The sequence below is a fragment of the Phaseolus vulgaris genome, chromosome 10, assembly GCF_000499845.2.
Source record: "Phaseolus vulgaris cultivar G19833 chromosome 10, P. vulgaris v2.0, whole genome shotgun sequence".
Classification (NCBI taxonomy): domain Eukaryota; kingdom Viridiplantae; phylum Streptophyta; class Magnoliopsida; order Fabales; family Fabaceae; genus Phaseolus; species Phaseolus vulgaris.
In genome coordinates this window covers 8150671-8173294 of record NC_023750.2, presented here as the reverse complement: position 1 = coordinate 8173294, position 22624 = coordinate 8150671, and the positions used below count along the sequence as shown (strand labels likewise).

General features: G+C 31.2%; 3 protein-coding genes across 4 annotated transcripts; 1 reads left to right on the top strand and 2 right to left on the bottom strand.

The window, feature by feature from the left end:
- Positions 1 to 3277: 3277 nt before the first annotated feature.
- On the top strand, positions 3278 to 6500 carry LOC137812699 (obtusifoliol 14-alpha demethylase). The gene is made up of 2 exons (XM_068614868.1): positions 3278 to 4279; positions 5338 to 6500. Exons 1-2 carry the CDS (start codon positions 3818 to 3820, stop codon positions 6337 to 6339), a joined length of 1464 nt encoding a protein of 487 aa, XP_068470969.1. The 5' UTR covers positions 3278 to 3817; the 3' UTR covers positions 6340 to 6500.
- Positions 5877 to 9606, bottom strand: LOC137812707 (UPF0481 protein At3g47200-like). 2 transcript variants are annotated; one of them, XM_068614877.1, is made up of 2 exons: positions 9152 to 9606; positions 5877 to 8200 (listed from the first exon to the last, which is right to left on the bottom strand). In XM_068614877.1, the coding sequence occupies exon 2, from the start codon at positions 8178 to 8180 to the stop codon at positions 6846 to 6848; it is 1335 nt and encodes a 444-aa protein (XP_068470978.1). In that variant the 5' UTR covers positions 8181 to 8200; positions 9152 to 9606; the 3' UTR covers positions 5877 to 6845. The 2 variants fall into 2 exon arrangements, with proteins under 2 accessions (XP_068470978.1, XP_068470987.1); XM_068614886.1 differs by having other exon boundaries at positions 6236 to 8200; positions 9163 to 9439.
- A 4763-nt stretch (positions 9607 to 14369) lies between these two features.
- On the bottom strand, positions 14370 to 17691 carry LOC137818923 (UPF0481 protein At3g47200-like). Its single transcript, XM_068622582.1, has 3 exons — positions 17505 to 17691; positions 16150 to 17063; positions 14370 to 15436 (listed from the first exon to the last, which is right to left on the bottom strand). Exons 2-3 carry the CDS (start codon positions 17001 to 17003, stop codon positions 14791 to 14793), a joined length of 1500 nt encoding a protein of 499 aa, XP_068478683.1. The 5' UTR covers positions 17004 to 17063; positions 17505 to 17691; the 3' UTR covers positions 14370 to 14790.
- Between the last annotated feature and the right edge of the window lie 4933 nt (positions 17692 to 22624).

Sequence of the window (22624 nt, the reverse complement as noted above, 5' to 3'; positions counted from 1 at the left end):
TTTACTCATTGTTAGGGTTTTGGTTCTTCCTCTTGTGCTTGAGAAATATGAAAGAAAATGCGAACGAATTGAATTTGTTGAATTTGCGGGTTCTCTATAGAAAGAACATGATGTTTTTATATTCTTTCTCTCTCACAGTTTTCTTACATATCACTTTTTTGCCTAAAAAAAGTAACCAAAATAAATTAATAAAATAAAATATTAAACAAGGATAAAATACACAAACAATTTAGAATAATTAAAGTGGAGAATCCCCTTTATATATAGGTATAGATAAATAGTAAAGTAAAAAAAAAATATTAGTTAAATTTTTTAATTAAAAACCGTTTATATAATATCATTCTTTGCTTTTGCATTTAATAAATCTTAAATTAAATAAATTTTCGCCTCTTGAACTTGTGCCAAATGTTATGTGATTCCTCAAATTTAAAGTGATACTTTTAATCTTCTAATTTGAAAATAACACGTTTAATATATGATAAAATAATTATTTCATTATATTGTATTTTTTTATTGGTAATTTTTGTGTTAATTTAGTTTCTTTTTTTTATTTTAATAGAAGAGTGGGTTAGGAAACATAAGCATAAGATTTATATCTCTAAAATGTATTGGATATTATAATTATCTAATAATTATTGTAACATCTAATAATATATAAATTTATTATTATTATTATTATTATTATTATTATATATATAAGTAAATAATATTTTTTAAACATTATAATTGAAATTATACTATTAATTAAAATATTAAATGAATACATTATTATTGAAATAGTGTCTTTTCTTATTGGTGTTTTTACTTAGATAAATACTTATAACATTATGTATTTTGTATTACATATACACACTTAAAACATTGCCATCTTTTCACTATATGCACATTTAAAATATTGGGAGTCTTCAGCCACATTCATACACTTACAGCATTGTACTTCTTTTGTTAGAGGCACACATTTAAAACATTAATTACATCTTCTTATAGATAAACACATTTAGAATATTGGGATATTCTTTCACATGCATTCTTTAGAACATTGCAATCTTTCCTTAATGCACATGCACAATTAAAACATATGTGCACACTTAATCATTGCAATTATTCCCATCCAAACAAACAATTAAAACATTAAATTTCTTCATAAATGTAACAATATTACATTCATTAAATTAAAATTGATATAATAATTAATTTTTAGCTTATAGCTTAATAGAAAATATAAATACAAATACAGTCCGTGTTTCCATTATTATCATAGTAATAATTATTATTATTATTACTATTTTTGTTATTTTTTTTTCCAAATTTTTCTCACTCAATAAATAAAATATTTTTCAAACACTTTATTTGAGGATACAAATGAATTTTTTTAACTATCTATTGAAACAAATTAGTCTTTACTTTTAACTTTTATGGTCTTCTTTTCTTAACTTAGAAGTATTTGTGTATTTTTTTACATTTATACATTACAACAATATATATGTGTTTATATGTATGTACACATTCAACATTTTTGTTTATATATGCACACATAATTAGAACATTGTCTTTCTTCTCATACATTAACATACTTATGGCATTACATGTATTCTTCCACATATACACTTATAATATTACATGTTTTCTCACACATTAACATCTTAAGTCATTACATGTCTTCTCACATATATACACTTAAAACGTGTCTTTCACACATACATACACCTAGAATATTGAATGAATTCCCTTACATGCACACATTTAAAACCTTGTGTCTTGTCACACATATACTTAATGACATTATGCATCTTTTCAAAGAGACACACATAAAACATTATGTGTTTTTTCATACACATACAATTAGAGTATTATGTGTCCTGTCTCACATATTCACATACTAGGGACATTACATTTTTTTTTACACAAACAGTTACTTAGAACATTGTGTGTCTTCTCTTCTCAAACATGCATACATTTAGATTAGAGCTTATTCTCATACAGTATACACTTACAACATTGTATGTCTTTTTAAATATGCATAAGTTTAGAATATTGAGCTTTTTCACATACATGTATATTAGGTATGACCATGCGGGGTGGGTTCTACAAGCTAACCCACGACTCGTTAGGAAAAAAAAACGTGAGGCGTATTGCTTATTTCAACTCGTTGGCTCACTTAAGTTTGTCCCACATAACTAACAGTCCGCGTGGACCAAGTGCGAGCTCGTCCTGCATAACCCATAGTTTGTATATCTTAAAAATCTAGAAATTTCTTTCTATACCCCCATAATCTCTTTCTACATCCTCATATTTTTAAAATTTCTAAAATTATTCATTTCAAATTCTACAATTTGGAATATAAATTTGTATTCTGAATTGTGCAATATAGAAAACACAAATTTTAACTTCCAAAGGATAATTTGAGTATTTTTTGGAGTATAGGGTGCAAAAAGAAAAACATGGAGTTGTAGGAAGAAACTTCCCTTAATCCCTGATTCATAACACGTTCATGAAATTCAATAATAATATTTTTGTCTTTCTAAAATACATATATTGTTTAGGTTTTAATACTTACATTACTAAGATCTAGTCTTTTTTAAAATAAAATTAAAATATAGTATTATATTAATATTTAGCAACCACGTGTCTAGATGTATTACTTTAAAAAATTATATATATTTAATAAATTATTTTATTAATCAATTTATTAACACCATTAAAATTCAAATTTTATAAAAAAATCATAACATCATAATAATATTTTTAAGTCTAATTTATCTAAAAAAATATAAAATTAATTTAATAAACAAAACATAAATTTCTATTTTATTAATTACTCACAAACACAAACTAGTTCTTATATGTAACAAACCAATAAAATCAATTTACGTTTCTTACACAAAACCGATTAATTCAACCCACATTATGGACTAAATACGAAAGGACCAATAGTAACCATATGAGCAAAGTAACCCATCAACACGCATTATCATCCATGACATAAATGCTTAAAGCATTTTGTCTTATCACACATGCACACACATGTAAGAGACTACTCGTGTCTTCTCGTACGTATAGATTCTGTGTATTCTCGCACACATACATTTATTAGAAACCTGCATATATTTTAATGCGCATGTAATTAAAATATATATTAAAACACTGTGTCCTTTTTCATATACCCATTAACTTAAAATTAATGTAAAAATTATAACCTTATATAAAATAAAACACAATCATATTGAAGTTTTCATTTGAATCAATAATAATTTTGATTTTCCATCATCTCCTTGCACCACATAAACAAAAGGAACTTTTCAAACATCTTATGTCAGAAATTATCGGCTATAGAAGATTCAAATTCCTTCTGCATAGTCAAAATAATCACATAAGCAAATGATATTAATAGAAGATTTAAGCCTAGTTGTTTTCTATTTTTGTTATACAAATTAAAAAAAATTCCAAAGTATTTAACTTTTTCTTACCCATTTGTTCCAATTGCCCCTTGAAGTCATATAAAATTAACCCAAAATGTTCGGTCCGTGAATGCATATTAGTCATATCCTTCCAAATTCCAAAGCCTAACCCACAGTTTCATCCCACAAACCCTTTGATTACTGTGAGCCCAGCTAAGCCAATCTGACCCTATAAATTTGCAATTGAACTTTCACACTGCTTAGTGGCCACACACCAATTTCACACAGATCTACCCATGTCACTGGATCTGTCACCTTCTTAGACATTGGTGTTATCACCACCAATTGTACCAATCAAAATCCAAATCTGCTCTCATTTTTTCATCACTTTCAATCATCAATTCACACACACAGCAGCCATGGAAATTGATAGCAGGTTTTTGAGCACTGGGCTCCTCCTAGTTGCCACAATTATTGTGGCAAAACTCATTTCAGCCTTCATAGTGCCCAAATCCAGGAAGAGGGTGCCCCCATTTGTGAAGGGGTGGCCCTTGATTGGAGGGCTTGTCCGTTTCCTGAAAGGTCCAATCTTTATGCTCCGTGAGGAGTACCCTAAGCTTGGGAGTGTCTTCACCCTCAAACTCTTCCACAAGAACATCACTTTCCTCATTGGCCCTGAGGTCTCTGCACACTTCTTCAAGGCTCCGGAGACTGATCTCAGCCAGCAAGAGGTGTACCAGTTCAATGTGCCAACTTTTGGACCTGGGGTGGTCTTTGATGTTGACTACTCCGTGAGACAGGAGCAATTCAGGTTCTTCACTGAGGCTCTTAGGGTCAACAAGCTCAAGAGCTATGTCAATCAGATGGTTTCAGAAGCAGAGGTATGCGTGGTTGGTGGTATGCTTGTTGGTGCTTGTTTGGTCCTTTTCTTGTTGTTGTTTTTGTTGTTGCTGTTGGTGATTGATCTAATATGTTGGTTTCTCACGTTGATGTGTAATCGTTCTCTGTTGGTCTTCAATTTAATCATTGCAAACAGGAATCTGTTGAGCTATTTTATTTTGGATTAAAATTGGACAATCTTAGGTTTTTTTATTTTTGCCCTTAATTTTCAAATCCCCACTTTTCAAAACCTCCACTCTTCCTCCATGTTTTCTGTAGATGCCCAAGCTTTCATCCCTCTGTCTAATATGCAAAAATTCGACACCTGAAGAGCTAGATTGATTTTGGGTGTTTACAAAATACAAAGACGAAAAATGATGTTTTTTTAGTTAGGAATAAAAGCCCAAAATTGTCAATTTTACAGGGATGATGAACACCATTAACCCTTTTGTTTTCTTTGATTTTTATGGGGGTGTAATGATGGATTGGGGGACTGGGAGCATTTTGTCATGCCCTTACAAATTTGCCACTTGTGAAGCTCATATACGCTTAGTTACATTGCTTTTGTTATTGCCTTTTGTGCTTTAATTGACTATTACATGTTTGGGCGTTCAATTCTACGATTCGGTGGTCAATGGCAACACCTGTCATGATCTGTGTATTCTGCATGGCGTTGCCTATTCCAACTTTTATGCAACAGCAACTAACTGAACATTATTATCCAACTCCATGGATCTGAGACAAGGTGGTTTTGGAATAGAGTGAAAAGAGTGGCATTATAAATCTTTTACAAGAATATGTAGTAAAATTAACAATTTCGTTATTTATAACAAAATGTGCATACTTTTTTTTTTCTTCACGAGAATATGCCATTTAATTGTCAACAAAGTTTCATTTTGCTACTTGAGTTCATTCTGATATTAAGCTGGAGAAGTTCTTCAAACTTGATAGTTTTCTTTCATAATGTCGTTAATATTAAACTTTACCTTGTAATTTTTCTTGGCTGTATAACAATTGGATATTGAAGCCTGTTGTATCCCAAACCAAACTCAATTTGCAGGACTATTTCTCAAAGTGGGGACCAAGTGGTGAGGTTGATTTGAAGTATGAGCTTGAGCATCTTATCATCTTGACAGCGAGTAGATGTCTCTTGGGGCGTGAAGTTCGGGACAAGCTCTTTGATGATGTCTCTGCATTGTTCCATGATCTTGATAATGGGATGCTTCCAATCAGTGTGCTCTTCCCATACCTGCCTATCCCAGCTCACAAGCGCCGTGATCAGGCACGCAAGAAGCTAGCTGAAATCTTTGCAACCATCATATCTTCTCGCAAGAGTGCCAGCAAATCAGAAGATGACATGCTGCAGTGCTTCATCGACTCAAAATACAAAGATGGTCGCCCAACAACTGAAGCTGAAGTGACTGGACTCCTCATTGCTGCTCTTTTTGCGGGTCAACACACAAGTTCAATTACCTCCACTTGGACTGGTGCATATCTGCTATGTAACAACCAGTACCTTTCAGCTGTGCAGGAGGAGCAGAAGCAGTTGATGGAAAAGCATGGGGACAGAGTTGATCACGATGTTTTGGCTGAAATGGATGTGTTGTATAGGTGCATCAAAGAAGCCTTGAGACTCCACCCTCCTCTGATCATGCTGCTGAGAAGTTCACACAGTGATTTTAGTGTCACAACCCGAGAGGGGAAAGAGTATGACATTCCCAAAGGTCATATAATTGCTACATCACCTGCTTTTGCTAACAGGCTAGATCACATTTTCAAGGACCCTGAAAAGTATGATCCCGATAGATTTTCTCTGGGGAGGGAAGAGGACAAGGTGGCTGGTGCATTCTCATACATTTCGTTTGGAGGGGGTAGACATGGATGCCTTGGGGAGCCATTTGCATATCTGCAGATTAAAGCAATATGGACTCATCTGCTGAGGAATTTTGAACTGGAGCTGGTGTCACCTTTTCCTGAGATCGACTGGAATGCCATGGTTGTGGGAGTGAAGGGAAAAGTGATGGTCCGATATAAACGGAAGGCGCTTTCAGTTAATCAATAGGACTAATGTTTCATTTTCATGCATGATTTCATTGTAAGCAGCTATTGTTAGTCTTTCCTGGTTCAGCTTCTGTCCAAGTTCATTGTTGATGTCTAGAATCTTTGATTTTGATCTTATTTTGTAATTTCGATAAGTGATTTTAACTTGTTTTGGTTTGTGTACTGGAGGCTATAGTAGTTACTTGGGTTCAAGTGAAATGGTTTAAGTAAAATCCTGCATGGGATATTTTGGGGCTGTATGAAGTATTCTGATCATAACTTCCTCAGTTTATGAAATTTGATCAAACTGGATCCATTTAAAACCTGGGGAATCTTTCTCCCTCTAAACAATTTTGACTAATATGTTCTTACTTAGAGGGTGTATCAGTTCATAACAATCAACCAACTCAAGTAGCTTGTTTAAAAAGATACAGGCTCATTTAAAAGCTGAGTTAAGGATTTACATTTTCCCTCATCACACACATGTAGACAGTTATTGGTTATCAATTCAATGTAATTCTCAATTTACTAAAAGAGTAGATTAGTAACACGGTAGAAGTTGAAGGCAGTGAATATTAGGACAGCAACCCCCACTATAGTAGAACTGCTTCTCCAAGGGTCTCTGAAGTAAACCCACCTCAATGTACCCATTGCCCATTTCCAATTATTGTTGTAGTGTTCGTTAACATCTTCCATGATTTGGTGGTAGCATGTTGAATTTGTCACCACATGTTTGGAAAGATCATTAACCAGATTTGCCAATTCTTGATCACTTCCCAGTTCATGTACAATAGTTTCTTTCTCGACCAGCAACTCTGCATCATCTTTGGTGTGAATAAGAGAGTCAATCAGTGAAACATAGTTGCAAATGTAAGGTTCCTCAGGATAGTGACACTGCTCAAAGGCTATTAGGTTCCTCAGAACACATTCTGTTGTGTGGTCTACTTTCAACTGGGGGATCAGAAACCGAGCTTTGAACAACTTGCAGCATGGCAAACAACCCAAACAAAGAAACCAGCTGAAGAATCGTTTTTTCTCGAACTTAACATTAAGTAAGCTTCCGTCATGAACCATGTCAAAGCTTATCCCAGCCTCATTCAACTTTGTTGCGGTCCTTAGTACACACTCTTTATGACTATAGTTTTTCTGACTGCTCAGGTTCTTAGGGAGATAGGCATTTCGAATTAGATCAGTGAAATGTAGTGATTTCTCCCACTTTCTTAGCTCAAACTTGTTTTCTGAAGATTGTTCATGAGGATAATAAGATCCAAAGTACTCATGAGCAAGGTTAATAAATCTGGTGTGGTTTTTGACATTGCTTGGGACAACTTTATCATATAGTTTTTCCAGCACTGTCATTGGAAGCTGGTTCTCAAGCAGCATCAAGTCACACTGGATACTTTTGCTAACACATCCTTGAGTTATTAGATGGTCCTCCTTATGTTCCCATTTTTTTGCTTCTCTCAGAAACAGCTCCATGATGAACACAGCATCCAACAACATTATCTCCACAAATTGCTCCCTGCTGATATCAGGGAATTTCTTTTGGTAACAACGTCGTAGGTTTTTCTCTTCTAGTTCTAGGAAGGCTTTGTAATGCTCTAAATCAAGCTTGCTCATTTGGCTTAGGCGTGCCCAAAAGAAATGAAAATATCTTTGTTTCTGCTCGTGCATTTCATTTAGTTGAGTGTTCTTATGGTGGACAGGACCAATTGAGACCAATAGAGGAGTGTAGGCCACATCTTTCACCTTCAAAAGACTAGTTGGTACCTTGTAGATACAGCATTCTGGCCAAATTGCAGGCTCAATCTCTTCTGGGATGTTAATTATGTGTTGGATGTTATGTTCAACAGCAGTCCCCATGACAACTCTTTTTTGTGGTTCTGTTGAGCAAACAACATATCAGCCATCAGACAAATCCTGTTTTCATTTTCAAAATTTCAAGATTTGGAAAATTTGTTTGTCTTGAACTCTTATTGTCTATTTTCAAAATAGCAAGCACCAAAAAGATTGAAGAATCTTCTAGAGACTTCCAGGCAACAAAGAAAAGGCTTATCTTCACAACAAGCTAAAGGGGTTCATAGTTTGGATTTCTACTGTTTACCTTTTCAAAACTTCTAAAAAATGATAAAAACTTCTTTCTTCAGTACACTTGCTATGTAGAGATATGACCATCAAAATTCCTACAAATTATCTACATCAAACCAAGATTTGGCATTCTTGGGAAATAAATATGCAAATCCATGCTATCAAGTATAGTAAAGATGTATTTTAATACAAAGAAGTAAATTGACATTTACACTGCAGACATGTCTCTTCAAAATAAGATAACTGACTTCGAAAAAGGAAAGGGCAGATTCCACTGATACACAAAGGATCCATCCATCTTCATGTACAGACATAAAGTGAAGATATTTTTTAACAAACAAATGACTTTTCCCCTTTGACTAAAAGCATTCTTGCTTTGTATAAGATAAAGTTAGAATTTTTAAATATCAACTACAAACATAAGAAAGACTAGAACACAGAGGGAAAGATAATCATTGTAAGGTGACATTGGCAACATCTCAAACAAATAAAACAAAACAACCAAAATGAAAAACCAGAAGTAGAACAGAAAAAAGGGGGGAGGGGGAGAGAAGAGCACAGAAACTAGAGTAGACTTTTCATCACAAAAGATCATCACAGTTACAGAGTGAAAAACTGATGACTCCATAAATAATGGCCTAAACCACAATTAGTGATTGAAAAAATTTAACTACTACAAGGATCCAGTTGGGTATTATCTTATCACAAATTTATCTTATCACAAACTTGTGTTAACTACAACGCACATTGTATGAACCTGAAAGACTGTTTCTTCTTCTAACAATTTCTCAGGTCCAAGCTCCTTGATCTTCACTTCTAAACTCTATCTTTTCTCAGTCTCTTTCTGGTGTGTGCTTGAACTTTAGGGTGCCCTTTGTAGATGTAGTAAGAGAAAAACCAACTAGTTAAAGAAAAAAATTCTTCACTAGAACAGAAGTGATTACTGATGTTCAAGTTTTGTTTGTTAATGCTTGTCAGTTCTAATGATAAAAATGGATTGTTTGAAGGCTGGAAATAGTTGGCATTCACGAAATATGTACTACTTTGTCAGAGTATGATAAATAGTTAATTCAATGATCAATTATTCAATGGACATTGAAGGTCCAAGAAATTAATTGCATGAAAATATTGGTAGCTCAGATTTTTAATTCTTGTTTTTTTGGTGCACGAAATGAGTTCTATAACACTCAGGTAGGTGAGTGAGTATTTGCTTCTGCTTTTTCAGTATCATTAATCTTCCTAAACTGCATTATTTTCAAAAATAAATTTAATTAATTAGTGTAGTCACTTCAATTTAGATTAATTCTAATTTAGATCTCTAAAATTAAAAAAAAAATAGTTCTTCAAAATGACTAATATTTTTTAAATTGCTTTAGTCCCTTTAAATCTGTGTTTAAGGATAAAAACTAATTTAATCTAATAATAAATCATTACTATTTTATATTTATTTAATAAATTTCTATTATACTTAAAATCGTCGATGACTAATTTTTCTAACTTTATAACTATACAAATTTAATTATAATTTTTTAAAACATACATATTTATTTAGTTTTTATATAATTTATAAAATTATCAATTAATTTGAAGTTTGAAAAAATAGCACATGTAAGAAAATGTTTTACAACTCTCGTGAACAATTATTGTTTTAACATGCTCTAATCCGATATGAAAAAATTATATTTCTATTTATTTATTTATCATTTTACAATTCTTAAATAATATTAATTATTACTTCGCTATATTCTTATTTCAAAGAGAGAAAAATAATACAAAATGTTCCAATACTAAAGGAAAACTATAAAAGGCAGTAAATCAATATTATTATAATTTACTACAGATTATAATATTAACAAAATAGTATAATTTATTTTTGTAATTTATGTTCATAAACCATTATTAATAAAAAAAACGAAGGAAATATCATTGCACCTGTCTAACAAAACAGTTTCACATAATAGTTTTTTCTAATTAATAATGAAAACATATTTTTTAATATGTATTTTAGAATGTGTTATTATTATTTTTAAATAGTAACTTGTTCTAATAAATATAGCACTTGATATTAGTTTCTCTCTCTCTCTCTCTCTCTCTATATATATATATATATATATATATATTTAATTAATATAAATAGTATAGATAAATTTAGAAAACACTTGGTAAAAAAGGACTTTATGTCTCTATATTAAAAATACAAAAATAAAATTGTGCTCTTTGAGTGATTTGAGGGTAATATTATATTATTGAAGAAAGATAAAAATACGTTACAAAGAAATATGTTATAGTGTAAAATTTGTAAAAACTAAAATCTTATATCATTATTTAAAGATTAAATTAACCTTTAGATTTATGAATTATTTAATAAATTTTAGTTAAGTGTCTAAATGATTATTTTTAATTGGATTTAACTACGGTTACTTATTTATTATGCATATTAACATAACATTCAATTTAAAATTTTATATTTAAATTATTTTCATATTATATTTAAGTAATACAACATTAATAATGTAGTCCTACAAAATTTGATAAAGTTTACCAATATATTCTATTGAATACAGGTGAAATTTCACAAGATCATCTTTTCTTAAATTAATGAGCATCCATGATATGATAGATATTTTCCTTCACATATTATCTAAAAAATATGTACTTAATTATACAATTTCTTTACAACATGTACATTTGTTTCATCCCATAAAAATTTAATAATTAAAATCATAAAATTAAATGTAAAAGAGATTAAGAGATTTTTCATTCCATTTTTTTATATACAAAATTCGACTCCTTCCAATAATATTAAATTTAGTTAAAGAAAATGTGGTTGATATGAATAATTTATAAGAAAGAGTCTCCATCATTTTTTATTTTTCAAAAATATATATTAATTGGCATAAAAAAATTGGGATTAATAATGGATAACTTCAATATATTAATAGATAAAATGTTAATGGTGGCACTTGTTTAAAATTTCAACCACACGTTTAATCAACTTTTGGAAAGTGACGTACAACAACGTAAAAGCATAACAATTATTTTATGTACCATCAATGCCTAAGATTGTTATTGGTAGAGATTTTTATAGAAAGAAGAAGGAATCAAATGAATATTTGATATTTTTGTGATTTAATTCAATATTGATATTTTTTATCGTTAAAGATTTTTTTTATTAAGATAAAAGTAGATTAACATGAAAATGTTAAATATTGAGAATGATTTTTTTTTGTTAAAATAAATAGAGAGTGAGGATATTTATCTAATGTCAATAATGGATGGAGTTAGTACGTAAAACAAGAAGTTGAAACTTTTAATAGATATCACTACAATAAAATAATTAAATAAAAATCAATTTTAGAAAAAAAAATTAATTAATTAATATATTGATTAAATTATATAATAGTTTAGAGACTAAATTAAGTATCAAAGTTTTAGCTACCAATTTTAAAATCTAAATAATTGGTATTATTGATAAAGAGTTTCTAAATTGATATCTAATTAAGTATCAAAGTTTTAACTATAAATTTTAGAATCTAAATAATTGGTAGCTATAAAACCTTCATTATTAAATAGATACCAATTTAAAAATTATTTATTAATAATAGAAATTAATTAGATACTAATAATTTTTTATTTTTCTAAAATAATATCTAATTTAATCAATATAATATCTGACTATTTTTAATCTTTATAATTGATTTTTATTTAATGATTTTCTAGTAGTGGATGTCAAACATATAATTATACAAATGTGATCTAGTTTGATATCTCACGTCGATTAAAAATAAAAATATTTTATAATATATAAATAAATACAATTGAATCAATTTTATAAGGTTGAATAATTTCTAAAATTCACTACTTAATTTATAAAAAAAAAGTGTTTTACAATTTAATGTGAAGTCCAGTAAGATATCTATGGGAGAATGTTAGAAACCTAGTAGTATTTATAAGATGCACTATGCAACCTACCTCAAATCTTTCAAATGAGAAATTATGAATGCAACCTACCATAGAAAGAGATTTTTCTTATGGCTATGATAAGAATTTTTGGAGTTTGAGAATGCTGATATGAGATATTGAGTAGTTTTGTAAAATTGATAAGAAAACTAATCAATGATATCCATTAAGAGTACTTCGCAATAAACAACTACTTATTATTAAATCTCTTGATACAAACTTATATATTATCAATTACCAATTTAATTAATAATTAATTTAATTTAAAGTAATTAATAGTTAAATATTGATAATTAATGTTACACTACAAGAAAATCATGACATAGAAACCAATTTTAGAGATAAAAAATAACTAGTTGCTATAGTGACTAAATTATAGACATTTTAGAGACTATTTTTTTTTACTTTCTAAATTAGTTTCTCTTATTGTTAAATAATTTCTAAATTGATATCTAATTAGAAACCAAGGTTTTTACTACCAAATTTAGAATTCAAATAATTAGTAGTTAAAACCTTGGTAGCTAATTAGATACCAATTTAGAAATTATTTAACAATAATATAAACTAATTTAGAAACCATTTTTTTTTAGTTTCTAAAATGATCTCTAATTTAGTCACTATAACAACTAATTATTTTTGTGTCTAAAATTGGTTTCTAATTGATGATTTTTTTGTAGTGTTAAATATTTATTTTATAATTTTTATTAATAATATAAATTATTTTAAATATCAATATTTTTTTAGTTTATTAAATAATATTAAAATTAGTTAATATAATAATTAATTATTTTTATATTTAAAATATTTTTTTTAATAATTTTCATTTTTGGTAGTAAATATCTCCTGTCGATTTCCATTATTGGTAGCAAATTTAAGTTTTCAGCATCATATTTAAGTTCTTTACATAATTTTATTTTATGAATACCTTTCATCATCTACCAATTATATAGATTAATTGAGTGTAAAGATGAAAAGATTGATGTGGTCCATATTATGTGTAAAGCAAAAAATAATGGATCAACTTTGGAAAATAGAGAAAGCTAGAAAAGTTAAACCTTGAGATTTAAAGATTGTGATATTTCCACTCATAAAAAGAAACATTATTTTGGAATATTGTGTGTATGAACAACTTTTGTTTTGTCTTTTTTGTTTTGTCTTTCAGTAAATGGATTTAAATTCACTTGTATAAATTACTCACAATTTTAGAGATTAAAAAATTATTAATATATAAAATAATTCTATTATTAATAAATAATTTTTTAAATTCATATATAATTATCTTTGATAACTAAAACTTATAACTAATTAGATACCAATTTAAAAATAATTTATTAATAATAGAAATTATTTTAAATATCAATAATTTTGTTTAGTCTCTTAGTCAATATATTAACTAATTAAATTTTATTTTTAAAATTAGTTTTTATTTAATTATTTATTATATAATTAGGTAAATTATTCCTTTATATAATCTCTATAAAAATATATCCACATATTTTTCAATATGAAAAGTAAAATCAGTTTCTCCTTCTAACTAAAACTACTTTAGGTGTTATTTAAAAACTTAATTTTAAAAAAATTGGTATAAATTTCGTTTGGAAACTACTTTAGATACATAAACTAATTATTGCATATGAAGAATTTTATTTTATTTTATTTTATTTTTATCATATTTTCTTCTCTAAATATTTATGGAAACAATCTATAGAATACATGGACATGGTTATATATTCATCTAACCACACACCACTAAAGATAAAAACATTAATTTATTTTTTAATTTAAAATTTTAATATATATTATTATATTATTAAAGTGGATTGTTAAATGAGATTATTTTTTTAAGGTTTTAAAAGTATTATTGTCCATATACTTTTTAAGTAGAAGAAAAGAGAGAAAAGGGAAAAAGAAGAAGATAGATATAGTCATAAATTATGCAGATGGAAAAATAAGAAATAGATAGAAAGAAATGAGACTAAAACGTAGCAAAAATGAGACAAAACAAGGCAAACAAAAATAGTGAGTGCATGTTTATTCATAACCCTTTCCAAAATGAGTAACTAATTACTGATACATTTTCTCTCAGTAAAGTTGCATAATGGAGTTTACTAGTGTAGCATCATAACAATATTTCAGAACTCACTGCATTATTTGTTGCATTGATCGATGATATTACACATTCCCAATTAACACACTGTTTATTGATTAATACCTCATGCATAATTGCATATGCACAATAAAACAACCAAATGTGTGTATATCATTCATGTGATGAACCATGAAAGGCACATATATATGACAAACACACTTTCTTACGTGTTTTGTTGTGTTCTATGCTAATATTAGAATTGAAGTTTCACTTCAGAAGTTCATGTACATGCAGATTATCAACGTGAAGCAGCACAAACAACACTTGGTTTTATGATCAAAACAAGGCACGAACAGCACGTAGGAATTGGAAAACAGCAAACACAATCACAGCAATGCCTACCAGAGTGGAACTTGCTCTCCAAGGATCTCTGAAGTACACCAACCACAGAGCTGCCATGGTGCGGTTCCAAATGTTCTGGTAATGCTTGTTGAGTTCATTGATAGTCTCAAAGTAGCATGTTGAGTTTGCCACAACATGTTTGCTTAGACTATTAACAAGGGTTGCAACTTCCTTATCACTCCCCAACTCATGCACAATCACTTCCTTTTCAACCAGCAACTCCACATCGAGCTGAGTGTGGATGAGAGAGTCAATGAGAGAAACGTAGTTGCAGATGTAAGGCTTATCAGGATAGTGGCACTGCTCAAAGGCAATGAGGTTCCTGAGCACACATTCAGTTGTGTGATCCACCTTCAACTGGGGGATCCTAAAACGTGCTTTGAACTGCTTCAAGTATGGCAAACAACTTAAGCAAAGAAAGGAACTCAGAATTGGCTTCTTCTCAAAGGTTATGTCTAGCAACCTTCTCTTCACATTTTTCTCAAAGCTCACTCCTGATTCTTGCAACTTTGTTGCTGTTCTTAGCACATGAAGGGCACAGCCATTACTGCGTTCCCAATCTTTGGGAAGGTAAAAGTACCTAGAAAAAAAATTGGTGGACATCATGCTAGTTAGCACCCAGAGAAAGAGAAAATATTATCAGGTCATTTTGAACCGCCATTTATATTTGTCATCTCAAAAACATAATACATTTAGATATTGCATGTACATCATGAAGTTACAAAACTCAGTGAAGTTGTGTAAAGAATAACAGAAACATTCAGGATCACCTACTAATTTATTAGAAAAAAGAATTATTAACTCTTGATGAATTGTATGCTTCGTAAACATGATTTTAAATAATGGTCAGCCACAGTTATGGTCTGGTTGGTTGCAAACCTTCACTTTACCAGAAAATTATAGACAACTATATGATGTGGCAAAGATTGTGAACTATGTAGCACATACACCATAAGATACCATATATACCATATGTAATATTTAAAATGTTGGATAGAAGGACACATATATATGTATATTCATAATAAAAGTTTATATAATAAATTTTGATTTTTTAGAAAATCACTTTATTTGTTATTTTTAAAATTATATTAAAATCATGTTAAAATAAATGAAATAAAAATATTTTTTGAATTTGACAGTAGAACAAGTACGCGTGTCACACATCATTTAAAATAAAATATCTGTCGAACTTCTTAGATTGTGAACCACATTGCTGCCACAACTTCTTAAACATGGTGTGGGTTGAGTGATGCATAATTTAAAAGCATGATAATGTCAACTGATTTATACCTTATGAGATCAGTGAAGTGCTTTGTACTCTTGTTGCATCTATCTTTGTTCTTTGACTTAGCAGGATATTTGGTGGAACTTCGGAGTGAGCCACTGAAGTAGTTTTTCCTTGACTGGTGCTTGTCAAGAACACATTTGGTTTCATCAGAAGAAGACATTTGGGTGTCATAGAACGCAAAGTACTCGATGGCAAGATCAACAAACCCGGCATGTTCCTCCTTCTTGCTGTCACCAGGAACAACAGTGTCATAGAGTCTCTGAAGCACAAAAAAGGGTATCTGATTCTCCAACAAGATCAAGTCCCTTGTGATGTTCTTGCTGAGCCAGGACTGTGTCAAGATAAGATCATCACTGTGCTTCACCCTAAACGATTTGGTCTGCTTGTACTCGTGCTCGTGCTTGGATCTTTCAGATTTCCAGTGACAGTTTCTCAGCAAGAGTTCCATGATGAACACAGCATCCAGCAGCATCATGTCCACAAATTTCTCTCTGGGGATGTCAGGGAATTTCTCTGCATAGCATTCTCTGATGTTTTCTTCCTTGTCTTGGAGGTAGTGCTTGTAGATCTTCATGGCTTGTTCGTTTGAGACACGCTCCCAGAAGCAGTGGAAGTACCTTTTCTTGTGCTCTTGCATTGGCTTGAGTTCAGGTTTGGTGAGATGAATTGGGCCAATTGAGATCCACTGAGGGGTGTAGGCATCCATGTTCACCATTCGGAGATTGTAAGGAACTTTGTAGATGATGCACTCAGACAACCTTAACTCCTCTAGAGTTGGCATGTCGATTATGTGTTTCACCATCTCAAATTCGGTTTCAGATAGTGAAGAACCAGAAGTTTTGTAAGCATGTGCCATTGTTGCAGAAACCCAACTTCAACTTTCTTTTATCAAAATACAAAACTAAGCCACTATTGTCTGCATTAATAATCCAATATGTTGTAAAAATGCTTTATTATCAAATAAAGTTCTCTTTGATTTTTATGAGACAAACCTACTTTTAAAAAGTAAAACTATAAGAAACCTCTTGGTTTATGATTAACCTCTTCATCTATGGTTAGGTTTAGGTTTGATTGTTGAAGATTCGATTAATGTGAATAATTTTATACAGTTGAATTAAATTTAATGTTTTTTTTATTAAGATGCAATCATAGTTTATAATAATACAATCTAAAAGAGAAGAAAGATGCAAGAAAAAGTGTATCCAGCAAATGGCTAGTAAATGATGAATATCAGAGAACTAGAAAATAGATAACATGCAATAATAGGAAAGAAATTAGCAGACACTGTGTTTAAAACACCAAAAAAGATAAAACCAGAATTGGAAAAGAAGATGAGAATGGATAGAATATTCAGAACCTGTTTGAGGGGAGAAATTATTTGAAGAGTTTCAAGTTTATCTTCTTCTTCAGTAGCTGCTACCTTTCTCCATGCTCATACTTGGTGTGTGTGAGTGTGTGCTTTTATGTTGGCCAAAAGTAGAACTGATGAAGACTTCATGCCACTTTATCAAATTATGAATGCATATGCTTTTGTTTGGTAGCTTGTTCAAACTATTATGATTGAGGACTTTAAAGTATGGAAAACATAATATTGATGATTTTTTTATAGTGACTGAAATTAAAAGGAGATAAGCTTTACTTTGAAAGTAAAAATCTAAGGATTTTTCTTCATTTTATCTTAGATTAAAGTATAATACTTTGATTTTCTGTTTTTTTTTTCATTTTCTTTGCTGTTGTACCAACCAGAGAGTCAATAATGTTTGGAAAGTTAAAAGTAAAAAGTATTAAATAAAATTGAATTACTATAATTTATATAAAACTTTAACACTATACTTTAATACTTTAAACAGGAAAATGAATAACATTTCCAACTTTATCATGCGTGAAATAGTTTAAGGAAAAAGTTTATTTGAGTATGATTCCACTTTATAACTCCTTTTAATAATAAAATATTATGTTTTTTAATAAAAAATAAAATAATAATATATTTGATTTTATATAAGAAAAGGATCGGATGTTTCTGAATTTTTTTGCTCAGTTCAAGGTTTGGGCTTGACTCACGTTTAAGTTTTCCATAACTAGTTTTTCTTTTTCTGATTGATGTCTCACTCCTTTGGTTTGTCTATATTCGCTTTAGTAGGATGCTGGATGTAGTTTCTGTCAGGTTATTGTCAGGAGCTGTTTTGTTTCTTAGCTATTTGAAATGTGTTATGTGGTTAAGTTGCTCATACCTTTTTGTATAAGGGTTGAATCACCCTAAAGTGGTTCTTGTGTATATATTTATATTCTTGATTGCTAATAAAAAAAAATCACGAATACGTTTACAACAAAAAATACACATTTTGGATCATACAATTAGAAAACTAAAATCAGATTTAAAAAAAAAAACCTTTCGGATTATACTGTATAACATGATGCATTATAGATTGTACAATATAAAAAGTGTTTTTAGATCTAGAATTCTAGATTGTACAATATAAAATGATACAATCCCGACAAGAAAGTTTTTGTCTGTTCTTCATGGTCACCAACTTGTGATAGTAAGAATAGATTCTTTATGAAGCCTTTTTGACGATCAATATCTACTAGATGCTTCTCCACAAAAATGCCTCAAGATCATGGAGTATTGTGTGAGATTGAGATTAAAGTGTTGTGGGTAAACCTTTCAAATACTACACATGTCAATGCTTACTATGCTATAACCATTCACCTTTCTCTAGATTTTGTCCTTTACAATGTTTTATTAAATACCACAATTTTCTTTAAATATCATCTTTGTTCAAAATAACATATTATTTTTAAATCGTCAAATAGTTTTCTCACATGATGCTTGCATTCAAATGAAAAATTCATTGAAGATGATTGGTCAAACTGATCTTCATCATTTTTTTTATCAGCAACAAATAAATTATAATAAAAGAGGTACTTCAGGGGTACCTCAACCCGTATACAGGATCCAAGAAACCCAAACTGTTCCTGCTAGGGAAATGAGACCTAGAGAACTACTGAAAGCTTCGTCTTCCTCCTTTCTTCGGGCAGGTTGCTAGGGCTTTGTTGTGATCCTTCTGGTTGTCACGCTACTCCTTCGGCTCTCAATCTCGAATGAATGCCAAATGGGGGAGGTACCTGCAGAAGACACACCGACGCTCAAGTCAATAAAGAGGGTATTCGACATTTGGGTGTGTACAGTGGTAATGACGTACCTTGTTTCTTGGAATGTGTGCTAGTTATATTATTTTAATGAGCTTACCTTATTGGGCCTGATTAGTGGAATGGATCACACTTATGGTTGCATTACTTAATTCTTAATGGTAATTTAGCTTCATTGACCTTGGTTTGAGCGTTAATGGTTATATGTGTCGGTTGATCAGGTCGTACGCGGGGGTCTCGGTCATCTCGGTCAGGGAGATCGAGTCTTGGGCAGCTCGATCTCGTCCCATACCAGTACACACACCAATTAAGGGTATTGGTTTCTTGAATAGAAAACCCTTCTACCAGCCCAAAAAACTTCACAAAGATCTAAAGAGACCATTGCCTAAGAGCTCCCAAGGAACCACAAAACAACACCCATTATACCACATTTTGTAGAACCAAGTGGAGAAAACAAGATTGTGGCTGTTGTAAACACTTTTGCACCTCTAAACTTTATAAGCTAAAGAAAAAGAAAGATAGGCTTGGAGTGTGCTAAAACGTGCATCCACATTAAAAAATCAGCAAAGACACAACTTGCAATAAGCAATAAACCAGAGTGGGAAAAAAATCTACAAACTTTTACTTGTAGCCCTTAGCAGCTGGACAAGTAGCAGAAAAACCACTAGCTCTGATCCATATTGAGAAGCTTCTACCCTTCCTTCTACTCCATCATATGACTTCTAATGCCAAGCTTCTATCTCAAAACTGACTCAACCTCCATACCACATGCTAGCTTAAAGATATCCACTGCCCTGGCATTCATCTTCTTCCATGAACCAGAAATGGTTTTAATGCGTCCAGTATACCATTTGACAGTATACCAGTCCCTACTTTATCTACCTACCCATAATTAAACTCCCTGCATCCTTACTAGAAATCCTACTACCATACCGTCAAGCTAAATCCTTCCATTCTTCTTCCCTTAAACACATGCACGCCACAAGTGCTCCTTGGCTTTTCTGGCTCCAAGAACTTCGTAAACCTCCATCCAGCCCTCCAACCCCAAAGAGATTTTACAAAAAGATCTTCACTCACCTTAAAGGATAACACCTTTGGTCCACCTCATAACCTGCACAAGACAACTACAACTAGGCATGCATCACCTGCCTACCAAGGTAACAACACATCTGTTGAACCAAGTGGTGTTCATGTTTTAAAGAATCCAAATCCTTTGAAGGATGTTGAAGCCTCTGCTATGCTTGATGCTGCTGTGCTGGTTTAAGCTTTATTCTGGGGTAGTTTATATGTTGTAATCCACTTTGTGATTAAATCTAAAGCATTAGCATTCTCAATCTTTGTGAAAGTAAAATGTTTTCAAACTAAGTTAAAACAACCGATTGTTTTGTCGAAACAACCGATTGTTTATACTTAGGTTTTGAGAAAAAGATTGAAAACTGTTTTGAATGGTTGAACTGTTAAAGTACCAAAACAACCGATTGATTCGAGGAAACAACCAATTGTTTGTTTTGGGACCATAACAGAAAAACTGTTTTCTTGTTGACTGAGCTTTAAATGTTTTAACTGCTTACGCTCCAGTCATTAAATGCTTTGACCAATCTTTTAATGCAATTTAAGAGTTTGTTAAGATTTGATAACAAACTACATCTTTGAATAAATTCAGAAAAACAGATTTGACAAATAAGAATCTTTGACAAAGTTTTTCAAAGTGTTGAGATTGATAAGAGTTTGTGATTTGATCAAAGTGTTGGTATAGGATTCTGCTTGTATTGATTTTAGATTATCTTCTGTAACAAGTGTAATCCTTGTACTTTGTTGAACAATTCGTTTGTGTTTGCTGAGATTGGCTGTGTGTTCTTGAGGTGTTCAAGATCAGCAATCTTAGTGTTGACCAAGGAAAGTGTGTTTCTTGAGGTGTTCAAGGTCATTCTCTTGGTTGTTGTGTAAGTGATCAAGTGGTGATTGCTTAGTGGATTTCCTCAGGGTTTCTGAGAAGACTGGATGTAGCTCTGGTTTGGAGTGAACCAGTATAAACAACTGTGTACAATCTCTCTATCTCTAACTCTTTCAATTTAGTTTATTTGTTGTTTGCTGGTATAAACAACCGATTGTTTCTACGAAAAAACCGATTGTTTTTCTGGTACTACAGCTTTTGATTGTTGTTTTGGCTAACTGAATTGCTGAATCATTTGGTTCCTGAGATAAATTCATTCTAGTTTTGAAAAGTTTGCGAAAACTCTCTTTAAACAATTCACCCCCCCTCTAGTTTAAAGCCATCTTTTCTAACAATTGGCATCAAGAGCTTGGTTCTTGAAAGTTATTCAAGTTGATCCTAAAAATCTTTTTAAATGGCTGATAGACTACCTTTTGGGGAAGGTGCTTCAATTAACAGACCACCTTTGTTCTGTGGTTTGAACTACTAGTTTTGGAAAGTAAGAATGAAAATATTTATGGAATCTCTTGACAAAGGAATTTGGGATGCAATTGAAAATGGTCCTTTTACCCCAAAGTTTGAAAAGGATGGATCTATCATTGAGAAGCCATGGTCTCAATGGACTGATGCAGAAAGCAAAAAGGCCAAATTCGATTGCATTGCCAAAAATATTATAACCTCTGCTTTAAATTCTGATGAGTTTTTCAGGGTCTCGCAATGCAAATCATCAAAAGAAATGTGGGACACTTTGGAAGTCACTCATGAAGGAACAAATGAGGTTAAAAGAGCTAGAAAGCATGCTCTCATCCAAGAGTATGAGATGTTTAGAATGCTTAAAGGAGAAACAATTGCTGAGGTGCAGAAAAGGTTTACGCACATCATCAATCACCTTATGAGCCTAGGCAAGACCTTTGATAAAGAAGAGTTGAACATCAAGATCTTAAAATGTCTTGATAGAGCATGGCAGCCAAAGGTAACTGCTATTTCCGAATCTAAAGATCTAACATCATTAAGTGTTGCTTCTTTGTTTGGAAAACTTAGGGAACATGAGCTAGAGATGAATAGACTCAATGTTCAAGAGAGTGAGGTAAGCACACAAGGAGCATAGCCTTGAAAGCATCCAAACACAAGGGAAAACAAGATTCTAGTGATGAGGAAAACCTTAGTTTGCTGTCAAGAAAATTCAGCAAATTCCTAAAGAGAAACCGCAACAAAGACAACAACAAGGATAGGTATGGAAACAAGAAACCCAATGAATTCAATTCAAATAACTATACTTGTTTTGGTTGTGGTGAGCAAGGTCACATAAAGGCAGATTGTCCTAACAAGAGCAAAGAGAAAAAGACTAGTTACAAGGAGAAGAAAGGCAAGACAAAAAGAGCCCACATAGCTTG

Coding starts and splice junctions, on each gene's coding strand:
- LOC137812699 (XM_068614868.1), top strand. CDS start 3,818: ATGGAAATTGATAGCAGGTTTTTGAGCACTGGGCTCCTCCTAGTTGCC. Junction 4,280..5,337: donor AGATGGTTTCAGAAGCAGAG/GTATGCGTGGTT, acceptor CTCAATTTGCAG/GACTATTTCTCAAAGTGGGG.
- LOC137812707 (XM_068614877.1), bottom strand. CDS start 8,180: ATGGGGACTGCTGTTGAACATAACATCCAACACATAATTAACATCCCA.
- LOC137818923 (XM_068622582.1), bottom strand. CDS start 17,003: ATGGCACATGCTTACAAAACTTCTGGTTCTTCACTATCTGAAACCGAA. Junction 15,437..16,149: donor CACTTCACTGATCTCATAAG/GTATAAATCAGT, acceptor TTTTTTTTCTAG/GTACTTTTACCTTCCCAAAG.